This window comes from Macaca thibetana, chromosome 6, assembly GCF_024542745.1.
Source record: "Macaca thibetana thibetana isolate TM-01 chromosome 6, ASM2454274v1, whole genome shotgun sequence".
In the NCBI taxonomy this organism is placed as follows: Eukaryota; Metazoa; Chordata; class Mammalia; order Primates; family Cercopithecidae; genus Macaca; species Macaca thibetana.
The window spans coordinates 115,833,372-115,849,456 of record NC_065583.1 but is presented as its reverse complement, the minus strand read 5'-3'; the positions used below and the strand labels follow the sequence as shown (position 1 = coordinate 115,849,456).

Here is a 16,085-nt window from a genome sequence, read left to right as displayed (position 1 = left end):
GTGAAAGTAATTGTGGTTTTTACATTGTTGGAATTTGCCATTTGATATTGGAATATATTCTTAAATAAATGTGGTTATGTTATACATCATTTTAATGGGCATTTCTTATTTTATGTTATACATCATTTTAATGGGCATTTCTCACTTTATTTTTTTTGCTAATGATTTATTACTTGCTATTTATTTTATGTTTATTTTAGACTGTGGAAATGATGTTAGACAAAAAGCAAATTTGAGCAATTTTCTTACTTGAGGTCAACTGTGTTGTAAAGCAGCAGAGACAACTCGCTACATCAACAACACATCTGGCCCAGGAACTGCTAACGAACGTACCATGCACTGGTGGTTCAAGAACTTTGGTAAAGGAGACAAGCGCCTTGAAGATGAGGAGCAGAGTGGCTGGTCATCAGAAGTTGACAATGACCAGTTGACAGCAATCGTTGAAGCTGATCCTCTTACAACTACATAAGAAGTTGCCATAGAATTCAAAGTTGACCATTTTATGGTCGTTCAGCATGAAGCAAATAGCAAAGGTGAAAAAGCTAGGTAAGTTGGTGCCTTATGACCTGACCAAAATTTTTTTTTAAAAAATCGCTGTTTTGAAGTGTCATCTTCTCTTATTCTACAAAACAACAGCAAATCATTTGTCTATTGGATTGTGACACGCAACAAATGTGGATTTTATATGAGAACCAGTGATGACCAGCTCAGTGGTTGGGCCAAGAAGAAGCTCCAAAACACTTCCCAAAGCCAAACTTGTACCAAAAAAGGTGATGGTTGCTGTTTGGTGGTCTGCTGCTGGTCTGACCCACTGCCGCTTTCAGAATCCCAGAAAGACCATTATTACATCTAAGAAGTATGATCAGCACATTGATGAAATGAACCAACACCTGCAACATCTGCAGCTGGCATCGGTCAACAGAAAGGGCTGAATTCTTCTCCATGACAACACCCAAACACATGTCACACCACCAGTGCTTCAAAAGTTGAACGGATGGAGCTACCAGGTTTTACCTCATCTGCCATGTTCACCTGACCTCTCACCAGCTGACTACCATTTCTTTTTCTTCACTTCTTCAGACATCTCAACAACTTTTTGCAGGGAAAATGCCTCCACAACCAGTCGGATGCAGAAAATGTTTTCTAAGAGTTTGTTGAATCCCAAAGCATGACTTTTACACTACAGGAATAAACAAACTTATTTCTCATTGGCAAAAATGTCTTCATTGTAATGGTTCCTGCTTTGATTAATCAAGATGTGTTTGGCCGGTCACGGTGGCTCACGCCTCTAATCCTAGCACTTTGGGAGGCCAAGGTGGGCAGACTGCCTGAGCTCAGGAGTTTGAGATAAGCCTGGGCTACACAGTGAAACGCCATCTCTACTAAAATACAAAAGAAAGCTGGGCATGGCGGCGTGTACCTGTAGTCCCAGCTACTTGGGAGGCTGAGGTAGGAGAATTGCTTGAACCCAGGAGGCGGAGGTTGGAATGAGCTGAGATCGCACCACTGCGCTGCAGCCTGGGCGACAGAGCGAGACTCTGCCTCTATAAAAATAATAATAATAATAATAATAATATAAATAAAATAAAGATGTGTTTGAGCATAGTTATAATGATTTAAAAGTCATTTAAAAGTCACGTTCCAAAACTGCAATTATTTTTGCACCAATCCAATAAAACTGGGAAGGAAATGATCCCAGGTAGCCTAGGCCCCGAATCCAGAAAGGAGACGGCATGTTTGGTCACAGTAGCCACATTTGCACCTTGCTGGATAACCTTGTTCATGGAAAGTGAAGGCCAAGTTAAAGAAGGATATCAAATAACATACAGTGAATACAGTGAATTTTTTTTTAACTATTTAATATTTATTTTTTTTTCTTTTTTTATTTATTTATTATTATACTTTAAGTTGTAGGGTACATGTGCATAACGTGCAGGTTTGTTACATATGTATACTTGTGCCATGTTGCTGTGCTGCAACCATCAACTTGTCATTTACATCAGGTATAACTCCCAATGCAATCCCTCCCCCCTCCCCCCTCCCCCCTCCCCATGATAGGTCCCGGTGTGTGATGTTCCCCTTCCTGAGTCCAAGTGATCTCATTGTTCAGTTCCCACCTATGAGTGAGAACATGCGGTGTTTGGTTTTCTGTTCTTGTGATAGTTTGCTAAGAATGATGGCTTCCAGCTGCATCCATGTCCCTACAAAGGACACAAACTCATCCTTTTTTATGGCTGCATAGTATTCCATGGTGTATATGTGCCACATTTTCTTAATCCAGTCTGTCACTGATGGACATTTCGGTTGATTCCAAGTCTTTGCTATTGTGAATAGTGCTGCAATAAACATACGTGTGCATGTGTCTTTATAGCAGCATAATTTATAATCCTTTGGGTATATACCCAGTAATGGGATGGCTGGGTCATATACAGACACATGAAAAAATGCTCATCATCACTGGCCATCAGAGAAATGCAAATCAAAACCACAATGAGATACCATCCCCCACCAGTTAGAATGGCGATCATTAAAAAGTCAGGAAACAACAGGTGCTGGAGAGGATGTGGAGAAATAGGAACACTTTTACACTGTTGGTGGGATTGTAAACTAGTTCAACCATTATGGAAAACAGTATGGCGATTCCTCAAGGATCTAGAACTAGATGTACCATATGACCCAGCCATCCTATTACTGGGTATATAACATACAGTGAATTCTGTAACTCAGATCACCAAACTAAGGCACAGGGAATGAGGGACAATAAGTGGGTGAGTGATCTGTGCTTTAACCTAGTAACACAAAATGTATGCCAATGAGTTGACTCCCCAGATGGCTTTAAAATATCCCTTTACTGATCTCCTGATGCCAGTTGTAACACCTATACTACTTCTATTGAGTGATTTATTTTCATTTCATTCCATCTAATTGTTTCCCGTGTGTACTCTTGTCTCTACAACTAACATATTATGGATATAAAATTTTAATGAATTATAGCTACATATAAAATATATCCCACATGGCAAAAATATTTGCTTCAGATTCTCAAAGACTAAAAGAAACACAGTATGAATTTTCTATAGAAATAATATATTTCATACCACCAATTAAATTTTTCTTTTTTTTCACACGTTATTAAACTTCATGGGATAATTTTTTAAAAAATGAAGAAATCATCCTTAGTTCACCACAGAGAAATAATAACTGCTAATGTGTAGGTAGACATTCAAGACTTCTTCTTTATATATGGACAAATATTTCTTTATATATGAATGTTTTGTAACTTGCTTTTCTTATTAACAATATATTTCTACTATCATTCAAAGACAAAACATGTGTGCTTATATATCATTTTGAAATGCTACATAGTATTCCATTGTATAGAGTGCCACAATAAATTCACTCAAACCCCTAGTATTGAACATTTGACCTCTACCTAGGTTTTCTGTATTAAAAGTGCTGTAATGAATATCTCCATAAATGCATCATTGATCGGTGGTATGACTGCTTCCACAGAATTTTCTGAAAGTAAAATTAGTTAACCAAAGATATCAAACATTTGAAAGTCCATGATACATGACAACAATTTTATTTAAGGAAACTTTGTACCAACTTACATTTATCAACTATATGTATGAGTGTTCATTGTTACAACACTTTCACTAATAAAGAATATTATCATTATTTTTTAAAAATCTTATCAGCCTTTTATGTTGTGGTTTCATTCACTGATGCATTTTTCAGATTCATAAGGACTAAAATTTCACTTCTACTTTGCCCACTACTTACCCAAGCCTTCAGTTTGGATGTAGAAGGCTATTTTTTAGAGCTGCTGTTCAGGCGAGTTTTTCACAGATCCCCTTCTTTCTACCTCCACTGCTGAAATAATAATCTTTGATAGTCTTTTACTTTTCTTCAATTTTCCTATTTCTTAGCAATTTTGAAAGGTGAGAACTACATGTGGGAACTCAAATGACCATTGGGAACTTGAAAATTCTTTTGCAGTTTTAGGGTTTTCCATTTTAATTGTAACCAATTAGGTTTTAGGCATGATGGAAACAATCTATAAAAACCTTTAACAGCAAATGTATTCATGTGGGTAAGACAGCAAGGGCAATTATACTTCAACAAAATTAACATCATCATGATACAGTTCTTGCTCTAATCATCTAACTCCTTTGAAACTGGTCTTCAAACTTTTTCAAAAAATGTAGCTTTGTCAAATAGTTTGCATATCTAAGTATATTCCTGTTAAAATGATGGCAGATTAAATAAATGGTCTCACTTATGTTAGTTAAGTGATTCAAGATATATTTATCAAAGATTCAGGACAGCAAGAGATCAAAATTGAATTTGCCAAAATAATGACTGTCCTATCTTCCCGCTACTTGTGAATATTTCCTTTGTGTTCCTCAGTTATTACATAGATCAATCATCTTCTTTATTCCATACACCCAGGATTGTAGTTTATCCCTTATAAACTTGGATTTGAAAATGTTTTTACCATGCTATAAATGTGATCTCTGCCATGTGTGTGCGTGTGTGTGTGTGCGTGTGTATGCTTCCTGAACAGTGAATGTGCTGTCATTGATAGGACCTTATTCTGGTTGCCCAAAGACAGCATCTACCACTGTCTTTTAAATCCATTTGCAGTTAGTTTCTATTTATGCTGAGTTCTAACTTGATGCCTCAAAAATATTTTAGTCAAGAGTATTCCCTAAGGTGATGCAGTAAATTAGGGAACAGTGCAAATGGTTCCTTATTGTTAACACTGTATCTGTTTCTTAATCACTAGGTCCCATAGGTCACTTAGGGATAAGTAGGAGACCAAGAGTATATAAAGTTTGATTGGCTTTTTCTTATTCTTTCCCACAGGGTAGACTATAGCCCAAATGTCATATATCTCTTTGTAAAGTCTCAGACTCATATAGTTATTACCATCAAGCACATACCACATTTTCCTATGATGAGGTTCACGAGATGCCATCAGATATATTCTAACCCCTTTGGATCCCTAGTCTCCTGTATTTTGGAAAACTCAGGGAGTTTTCTTTGTTTGCTTTGTTAACAGCAATTTCTTAGGCCTAACTCTAGACTTAATGAATCAGAATCTCTAGATGGGAGCACAGTCTTCCATGTGTTTAAAAGCTCCCCATGTAATTCAAATGTGCAACCAGGATTGAGAACAATTGCTATAAGTATTTACAAATGATTCCTAAATATTCAACACACTACTTCAGTAGGTAATGTAGGAGTTTTGATCACAACTCACTTTCTAGGCATTCAACTAAATAAAAAACTTTGAAATATCACTTTGGGGTCATTTCACCCCCTGATCTTTCTCTCAGCTTTCTGCCCACCTACCATGAAGCTGTAAATTCCTGACTGTCTTCTTTATATTTGGTTACTGATCAATGAGAGTCCTTTCACTCTGCTGCTATGCCATCTTCATCTCCCCAGGTTTACTCCAGAATTTACCACAATCTACTACCTACCTAATCAAAAGTTTAGCTGCAGAAAACATGTATGAAGCCACTGTGCCTCTTTTGTTGTATTCCCAGTGCTAGACATTTAGCAGAAACTCAGTAAGTATATTGAGAAAAAATCTTAACTATAATCCTTGGACACCAAATTTCAAAAAACCCTTGATTGACAGATGGGGAAAATGTTAAGGTAGGATGGATGGCTTTGTAACTTGTCCTTCACTTTCAAAGGTTTGTACAAGTTGTTGGAAGACATTTAAATAGAATTTATTCATACAAAGGTAGCTTAAATGATCACTTACTTTCTTTAAAATTAATTACCTCAACCATTCAAACAGAAGAAATTATTTCATAATATTAACAGTCTCCACGTAGAGCTTAAGGATCTTCGTGCCTGGCCAAAATAGTAGCACAGTAGAAAGAAATTTGGGGATTGAAATACCAGTAAATTTCTCCTCTCAGTTAACTATTCTGAAAATCACTGACACCAAGGTTAACACTGCAGTAATTAAGTACCAATATTTGTCCCATTTCTAATTTAAATCTCTATCCTGTTTACTGGCATTCTCTCATAAACTCATTTATTGTTCAACAGCTAAAAGAGGAGGCACAAATTAGAACTTGCAGAGGAAGAACATGGAGACTCCATATTGCTTGACATGTTTCAGTTTTACAACCTTATTAAGAGAATGTATAGGATCAATTTGAGATTTAATTTCCTTCCACATTATGATTAATGCTAAATGTAAATTTCAAGTTAACATAAGTATATTTAATTCTACATCAATAAAGAAATATGCTCTAATTGAAATGATGGTATGAGATTATTCAGTGTTTAGTAATAGAATGGTGAAATTATTCCCCTGGGATTTTTTATATTGCTGAGGAGGTAGAAAACAAGGAGAAAAGATAGAGTAAGGCTTTTTGAACACTGGCATTATCATCCTGTTTTTCTCCCAGGAACATAAAAGTCAGCCTTTTATGCTTTTACCATCAGACAAGCAACTGTGATCACTAATCAACCATGTAACCTTAGGATAATCACTTAAATTCTGTGTATGTTTTGTATCTGTAAAAAAAAGCATATTTATTTGGCAAATCTTCCATTTCTATATCCCAGAAATTACATAAGAAGTACATTAAACTCTATGTGTGAAAATCCCTGGAGAAGTTAACAAACATTACAAAAACAAAGTGAAATTTATAGCAATTTTTGTTTTGAAGTCTTCCTAAATGCATGCATTATTTCTTTGCTAGCCATAAAAGTACCTAAAAAAAAAAAAATTCATTGGAAAACATGAGAAGGAAATTTATCTAGAGAATTTTTTAACCTCAACACTATTGATATTTTGAGCCAGATAATTATTTGTTGTGGGGGTTGTACTGTGCATTGAATATGTTGAATGACACCCCTGTCATCTACCCACTAGATGCCAGTAGCACCCGTCCAACTGTGACGATGAAAAATGATTCCAGACATTGCCAATGTTCCTTGGGGTGGAGGGTACAAAATTATCCCTAAAAACCACTGATATATTGTTTGTTTTATACATGTGAACATAAAATCTATTTTGCTAAGAGTGCATCAGACTTTATAAACATACACCTAAGTATGTAAAATAATGTCATATTGTGTGTATATATATATGTAAATGTTCATGAAAAATCAGATAAAACTGATAATATGTGCTAATAACATCAGATAAAACAGATAAAAATGTGCTAATAATCCCACTATTAGCACATTATATATTATTAAAGTATGATTAAATGGGTAAGAGGCATATTAAACCAAGCATCATGAAAAGTTGCACATCAGAAAGCCAACAAGGTTAAGAACACATTATTAAAAATTCACACCAATTGAATAAACAAATATGATCAGATACTGTATTATCAAAATATAAATGCAAGAAACAGATAAAGTCAATTTAACATTAATATGTTTCTAATTTGTTAAAGCAAAAATTGTAATGTCATCAAATGACACCAATCAAGTGTGTGTGTTTGAGATGATCAAAGCTTAATTATTTAACAATAAAGAATGAGAACAGCCTAGACTCTTAATAATTTGTGAATTTCACAGTGAGCTTTTGGAGTTCTCATTATTTAATGACACTGTCAGGATTGAAATACAATAAAAAAGGAAAATATCTTTTCTCCACATTTTATGGGTTTTATTGCTGCTGTTTTGGCAACTCAAATATATCAGCCATCTGGTTCCTCTGGTAAGGCTTATGAGTGGTAACAGGGTGGTCCACTGTGAAAATCATTACGAACTGAAAGCAATGAACTAAAAGCATTGATAAGCTCTCCCCCACACACTAGAGGCATAGATTAGTGGGTGTGAATGGTTGTGCACACACACCCAGAGAGAGAGAGAGCCACACAAGGTCACAGGCAAAACAAAGACAAGAAGAGAGAAAGGTGAATTTCTCAAATACATTTTTTAGTATTTTACCACTTACCAAGTTCATTCCTCATTTTTAAGTGTTATTTTAATTTCCTTAAAATTAAAGTTTTATCATGTGGACAAAGCTAGTTTGTAAATGTCCTCTTTTTTCTCCCTGAGGCATTCTACTTAACTGTTGAAATGCTTTGGTTGTGTCTCCACTCAAATCTCATCTTGATTAGTAGTTCCCATAATCCCCGTGTGTCATGGGACAGACCTGGTGGGAGGTAATTGAATTATGTGGGTGGTTTTCCCCATGCTATTCTCATGATAGTGTGTGAGTTCTCATAAGATTTGATGGTTTTACAAGGGGCTTTTTGCCCACTTCACTTTGCACTTCTCTTTCCTGCCACCATGTGAAGAAGAACGTGTTTTCTTCCCCTTCCACCATGATTGCAAGTTTCCTGAGGTCTTCCCAGCCATGCCAAACTGGGAGTCAATTAAACTTCCTCCTTTATAAATTACCTATTCTCAGGTATGTCTTTATTAGCAGCGTGAGAACAGACTAATAAATCAGTCTTCTGATTTATATGATTAAAAAATCAGGAATGACATCTAATATTCAATGTAACTTTTCTCCTTGCTCTGCAACTACACAACCAATGAAAATCCAATTACGGGTGCTTCCTTGAGCAAATATTAAATAACATTTATTAAGTAGTTAGTATATAGCAGAGTTTTTGCTAAATATTTCCTGAATTATTTCATTTAATCTTTAAAAAAATCACAAAAAGCATATAATCATCTCAACTGACAAATAGAAAACATCGATCAACTTCAACATCCTGTCACAATAAAAACACCTAACAAACTAGGAAAATAAAGAAACTTTCTTAAACTGATAAAGAGCAGCTGTGAAAAACCCACCATTAACTTAATACTCAAATGGTGGAGAACTGAATGCTTTTCCCATAAAATCAGGAACAAGACAGGATGTCCACTCTCATCACTTTTATTCCCCCTGATGGTAGAAGTTACAGCAAGGGAATTGGTCAAGAAAATAATATAAGACATCCATTTTTTAAAGTAAAACTATATTTGCAGATGGCATAATGTATATGGAATATCTTAAGAAACTCACTTAAATACCTATTAAAATAATTTTAGCAAGACTGCAGAATACAAGATCAACATATGAGAATTAATTGTATTTCTATACACTGAACTATTTGAAAATGAAATTTTAAAGCAATCTCATTTACAGTAGTGACAAAAAGAAAAAAAAATGCCTACAAAGAAGTATAACAAAATAAGTGTAAAACTTGCACCCTAAAAACCACAAAATGGTGTTAAGATAAATTAAATCACACTTAAATAAATGGAAAGGCCCTGAATCAGAAGATTTAATATTGGTAAGATGATAACAGATAATACTTTCGATGTGGATATACAGATCCAGTGCAGTCCCTATTAAAATCCCAGTTAACGTTGTTTTCTGAAATTGATAAGCTGATGTTAAAATTTATATGAAAATGCAAGGGATCTAGAATACCTGGACTGATATTGAAAAAAAGAACAAAGTTGGAGGAATCACATTGCCTGATTTCAAAACTTACCACAAAGGTACAATAATCAAGACTGTGTACTGCTGTAATAATTGACATAAGTTTAGAGGAACAGAATTGAGAATCCAGAAATAATCCCTTACATTTATGCTCAATTGATCTTAATCAAGGGCATAAAAAAATCAATGGGGAAAGAATACTCTTTTCAACAAATGGTATTGAAAATGGTATTGGCAAACAAAACTGAATTTGAGCCCCTTCCATATATTATACATAAAATAACTCACAAATAAATCAACTACCTAAATGTAAAAGCTAAAACTTAAAATGTAAAACCCTTAAAAGAAAACATAGGAGTAAACCTTCCATGACTTTCTTAGATACAACTCCAAAACACAAGCAAAAAAAAATATTGCTGTGATGCAAATGATAAAGTTAAGAAAGTAAAAAGATAATAGAATTGGAGAAAAGATTTGTAATTCATAAGCCTGATAAGAATCTAGTATCCAGAATATATAAATAAATCTTACAACTTAATAATAAAAAGACCAGCTAGTTTAAAAATGAGCAAAGAATTGAAATAGATATTTCTCTAAAGAAGACATGCCAACAGTCAATAAGCATATAACAAGATGCACAACATCATTAGTCATTAGGAAAATGCAAGTCAAAACCACAATGAAATACCACCTCAGACTCACTAGGATAGCTATAATCAAGAATACAGATAATAACAAATATTGAGGAGGATGTGGAAAAATTGGAACCCTCTTACATTGTTGGTGGGAATTTCAAATGGTATAACCATTATGGAAAACAGCTTGGAAGTCCTTCAAAAAGTTAAACATACAGTTATCATATCATCCAGCAATTCCATCTCTAGTTTTATACCCTAGATTAATGAAAATATACACTCAGGTAGAAATCTGTACACAAGTATTCACAACAGCATTATTCATAATAGCCAAAAAGTGGAAACAACCATAATGATCAATTAATTCATGGATGAATAAAATATGATAGAGTCTTAAAACTGAATATTATTTGGCAATAAAAAGAAATACAGTATTGATACATGCCACAACATAAATGAATCTTGAAAACATTATGCTAGGTAAAAGGATCTGGCTACAAAAGACTACATGTTAATTGACTTTATTTCGATAAAATGTCCAGAATGGGCACATTTATAAAGACAGAAAGTAGACTGGTGATTGCCTAGGGCTCAAGGATTAGTGGGAAATAAGGAGTGACTGATAAAGAGTACAGGGTTTATTTTGGGAGTGATGAATATGTCCCAAAAATTGGTTGTAATGATGACTGAGCACTTCTGTGAGTGTACTTATAACCTTTGAATTATACACTTTAAATGGGTTAATTGTAAAGTATGTGAATGAAACCTCAATAAAGCTGTTCTCAAAATAAAACTATACAATATACCAAGATGACAGTGATAGCATAGTCAGAAGTAAAATTCAGGTGACCTCGCTTGCCAAGGTAGCTTTTTTTTCACCATGTAGAGCAGCAGTCTCGAACCTTTCAAAAACCAGGGACTGGTTTTGTGGAAGACAATTTTTCCACGGACAGCAGTGGGCAGGGGTATGGTTTTGGGATGATTCAAGCACATTACAGGTATCATTACATTCTCATAAGGAGCATGCAACCTAGATCTCTCACATGCACTGTTCACAATAGTGTTCGCACTGCTATGAAAATCTAATGCCACAGTTGATCTGATAGGAGACAAGGCTCAGGTGGGAATGCTGGCTCATCTGCTGTGTGGCCCAGTTTCTAACAGGCCATGGACAGGACAGATCCATGGCCTGGGGGTTGGGACCCCGATGTAGAGTATATGTCAGAGTTTCAGGATCATGGCAATACCTAAGATTTGGTAAGATCCCATTCAGGGTTTCCCACTGACTGGTTGAGTCTTATCCTGAACAAGTTGAATATTAATACCTTCAACCCAATAGGTCTCCAGTCAGGAAGTGGGAAGGCCCTAGATTTTGGGCACACAAATTTCCAAATCTGCAATTTCCTGGCATTTCCTTTGTTGGAAATACATCATTTGTAGTTTCACAGTAAATTGACTAAGATTTCTTAAGATTTATTTATCTGAGGGCTCATTTTCACCAAGCTCCAAACACATGCCTCTGATAACTCCTTTGAGGCCATTATCCAAATGTCACCTTATCAGTGAGTAGTCACCTAAACACCAACAAAAAATAGCAACATCCTTCCCCTTCACCTTAGCACTCCCTATACATCTTACTTCAGTTTATTTTCCAGATTGCCATCTGATAGACTACATATGTATATGATTTTCTTATTGTAGCTTATTTTCTCTGTTCTCCCTATTGTAAATTCCTTAAGATCTGAGACTGTACTAGTTAGCTTTTCCGATATAACAAATTACCCCAAATTTTAGTGCCTTAAAATAACAACCATTTATTTAGTTTAAAAGTCTGTGTTTTGATAATTTAGATTGAATGAAGCTGAGAGTTTCTTCTGGTCTACGCTGCCCTCACTCTTGTGTCTGCAGTCAGCTGCCAAGTCTGTTGAGTGCTAGCTGATCCAGAATGGCCTCAGCTGGGATGACTCCTCTGCTCCATCTGATCTCTTTGTCTCCAGCAAGTAAGCACAGGATTGTTCACATGACAGTCGGGCAGGGTTTCAAGGAAGCAAGTGGAAGAGGACAGAGCCTCTTGAGTTCCATGGTCAGAACTGGTACCACATCAATGCTGCCCCATCGTATTCAACAAAGCAAGGCATAAGGCCAGCCCAGATTCAAGGTATAAGAAAATAGCCTCCATATCTTTTTAAAACATATTCATGGAAGGTCACACAAGAAGGCAGAGTCAAGAAGGAACATGCTCTCATGTCCTCTCTCAGCCCAGAGCAGGCCTCGCCCTGCCTTCTCCCACTGGGTGCCTCGGGACTGCCCACACCCCTGCTCTTAGGGGTCGGAGATGAGGTCCACAAACTGCCTGCCAGCCCCGACTGCCATGTGCTCCCTTCCTCTTCTGCAGAAGCCCAAGTACCAGGTCCGCTGGAAGATCATCGAGAGCTATGAGGGCAACAGTTATACTTTCATTGACCCCACGCAGCTGCCTTACAATGAGAAGTGGGAGTTCCCCCGGAACCACCTGCAGTTTGGTAAGACCCTCGGAGCTGGCGCCTTTGGGAAGGTGGTGGAGGCCACAGCCTTTGGTCTGGGCAAGGAGGATGCTGTCCTGAAGGTGGCTGTGAAGATGCTGAAGTCCACGGCCCATGCTGATGAGAAAGAGGCCCTCATGTCTGAGCTGAAGATCATGAGCCACCTGGGCCAGCATGAGAACATTGTCAACCTTTTGGGAGCCTGTACTTATGGAGGCCCTGTACTGGTCATCACGGAGTACTGTTGCTATGGCGACCTGCTCAACTTTCTGCGAAGGAAGGCTGAGGCCATGCTGGGACCCAGCCTGAGCCCTGGCCAGGACCCCGAGGGAGGCGCTGACTATAAGAACATCCACCTGGAGAAGAAATATGTCCGCAGGGACAGTGGCTTCTCCAGCCAGGGTGTGGACACCTATGTGGAGATGAGACCTGTCTCTACTTCTTCAAATGACTCCTTCTCTGAGCAAGACCTGGACAAGGAGGATGGACGGCCCCTGGAGCTCCGGGACCTCCTTCACTTCTCCAGCCAAGTAGCCCAGGGCATGGCCTTCCTCGCTTCCAAGAATTGCATCCACCGGGATGTGGCCGCGCGAAATGTGCTGTTGACCAATGGGCATGTGGCCAAGATTGGGGACTTCGGGCTGGCTAGGGACATCATGAATGACTCCAACTACATCGTCAAGGGCAATGCCCGCCTGCCTGTGAAGTGGATGGCCCCAGAGAGCATCTTTGACTGTGTCTACACGGTTCAGAGCGACGTCTGGTCCTATGGCATCCTCCTCTGGGAGATCTTCTCACTTGGGCTGAATCCCTACCCTGGCATCCTGGTGAACAGCAAGTTCTATAAACTGGTGAAGGATGGATACCAAATGGCCCAGCCTGCATTTGCCCCAAAGAATATATACAGCATCATGCAGGCCTGCTGGGCCTTGGAGCCCACCCACAGACCCACTTTCCAGCAGATCTGCTCCCTCCTTCAGGAGCAAGCCCAAGAGGACAGGAGAGAGCGGGACTATACCAATCTGCCAAGCAGCAGCAGAAGCGGTGGTAGCGGTAGCGGCAGCAGCAGCAGCAGCAGCAGTGAGCCGGAGGAGGAGAGCTCTAGTGAGCACCTGGCCTGCTGCGAGCAAGGGGATATCGCCCAGCCCTTGTTGCAGCCCAACAACTATCAGTTCTGCTGAGGAGCCGACGACAGGGAGCACCACTCTCCCCTCCTGCAAGCTTCAACTTCTCCGCGGACGGGGTGACGTGGGGAGAACACACAAACTCTGCCTTCGGTCATTTCACTCAACAGCTTGGCCCAGCGCTGAAACTTGGGAAGGTGAGGGATCCAGGGGAGGTCTGAGGATCCCACTCCCTGAGCGTGGGCCATCACTGCCAGTCAGGGGCTGGGGGCTGAGCCCTCACCCCCTCTCCCCTACCGTTCTCATGGTGTTGGCCTCGTGTTTGCTATGCCAACTGGTAGAACCTCCTTTCCTAATATTCTTCTCTTAATGGAAGTGGACTGACTTTATGCCTGTGAAGTCCCCAGGAGCTACACTGCTACTGAGAAAACCAGGCTCCTTGGGGCTAGACAGACTGGCAAAGAGTTGAGCTCTTCCTCTCCGAGAGGCGCAGCAAGAGCAGCAGATGCTCACAGACCACACTCAGCTCAGGCCCCTTGGAGCAGGATGGCTCCTCTAAGAATCTCACAGGACCTCTTAGTCTCTGCCCTACAAGCCTTCTTCACTCCACAGCCCTACCCCTCCTACCCCAGCACTGGTACTGCTGTGATGAGCCAAGTGGCAGCTAAAAGTTGGGGGTGTTCTGCCCAGTCCCCTGTCATTCTGGGCTAGAAGGCAGGGGACCTTGGCATGTGGCTGGCCACACCAAGCAGGAAGCACAAACTCCCCCAAGCTGACTCATCCTAACTAACAGTCACGCCGCGGGATGTCTCTGTCCACATTAAACTAACAGCATTAATGCAAAAATAAATAAATAAATAAAATAAAAAAATAAAAAAAAAAAACATATTCATTACTTCAAATACTTATCATTTGTGTGTGTGTGTGTTGAGCACACCTAAAATCTATTCTTGTAGCAATTTTCAATCACCTTGCAAAAGAGGTGAACACATGGAGAAAAATAATGGTGGCAATTTTTGCAAACAACCTGCCAAATGATTTTACCTAGTTTTTTCACTGCTATATCCCAAGTATGTAAAACCATCCCTGGCCCATTGGTATTCCAGAAATCTTAGTTGAATGAACAAATGAATTTTATGCCCATTACTCCTGAGCCAGAGCCTCTCCCATAAATTGCTCCTTATCTCTAGTAAATACTTAGAATAAACTATGTTTTTGATGAATATTTACAATTGAAGTCCTGTATCTACTGTTCTTTTAAAGTTAAAATCAGCTTTCACTGTTTGATTTCTATCTTCTTTAGTTATCGCAAAGTCAGACTTATTATTTCCAGAGACTATGAAGCACACCATATTTCACAGGGTGCTTCCTCTCCAAGGAGTTTGAAAACACTTTCTCATCAATCTCCACAGCTATATAACAAGGTAAGTGTGTCCCGTTATCTCCCCTGCCTTTTCCTCTCCCTTCTGCTCCCAGTCAGCTTTTTTTCCCTTGCATGTCTTCAAAGATGAAACTAGCTTAGACATAACAGAACAACCACTTTCCAATACAAAACAGCTCCTTGAATTATTGGCCTGGACAACTTTCTGAAAGGCTGGGCAATTGCACAGGGTTATAGGCAGTGGGCATGATAATGCCTGGAATGGTGTCAGATATGGAAATGTCTGTGGATTCTACTCATTTCCCTATTCTTGCCATTGCCACATAAGCAAAGTAGATTGAAAAATAACAGAAATTCACTGGATACGTTAGCCTCACTGCTACGGTCTGAAAGTTTGTGTCCCCCTAAAATGCATGTGTTGAAACCTAATCACCAAGGTAATAGTATTAGCAGGTGTAGTATTGGGGAGGTGATTAGGTTATGAGGAAAGATCCTTCATGAATGAGATTCATGCACTTATAAAAGAGGCTTCAGAGAGGTTCCTGTCCCTCTTGCCATGGGAGGTTACAGAGAAAAGGCAGCCATCTGTGAACAAGTAAGCAATCCCTCACCAGACAACAAACCTGCTGGTGCCTTGATTTTGGACTTCCCAGCCTCTACTACTGTCAGAAATAAATTTCTGGTGTCTGTAAACTACCCAACTTATGGTATTTTGTTATAGCAGCCTGAACGGACTAAGACACAAATGGGTCTAGATTTTCTAGGAATATAAGGATCAAATAGGTCTCTTATGGTTCTTAGTAAGTGAACTTAAAGAGCAAAATTGATTTCCTCTGCTCTCCACTTACTTAACTAGACAGATGTACCATTCTTAATACACTACTTAACATAGTATTTTGGGGGTTGCTCTTCCTGAAAGGCTGTTCTCTCTTGGAATTATACCCTCTTCAAAAAACAATTGACATCCCCTACTGAAAAAGAAATTAA

At 38.6% G+C, this 16,085-nt stretch overlaps 1 protein-coding gene across 1 annotated transcript; it reads left to right on the top strand.

Moving 5' to 3' along the window:
- Positions 1–12,345: 12,345 nt before the first annotated feature.
- LOC126956649 (macrophage colony-stimulating factor 1 receptor-like) lies at positions 12,346–14,563 on the top strand. The gene has a single exon (XM_050793765.1). The coding sequence runs from the start codon at positions 12,407–12,409 to the stop codon at positions 13,772–13,774; it is 1,368 nt and encodes a 455-aa protein (XP_050649722.1). The 5' UTR covers positions 12,346–12,406; the 3' UTR covers positions 13,775–14,563.
- Positions 14,564–16,085: the final 1,522 nt, after the last annotated feature.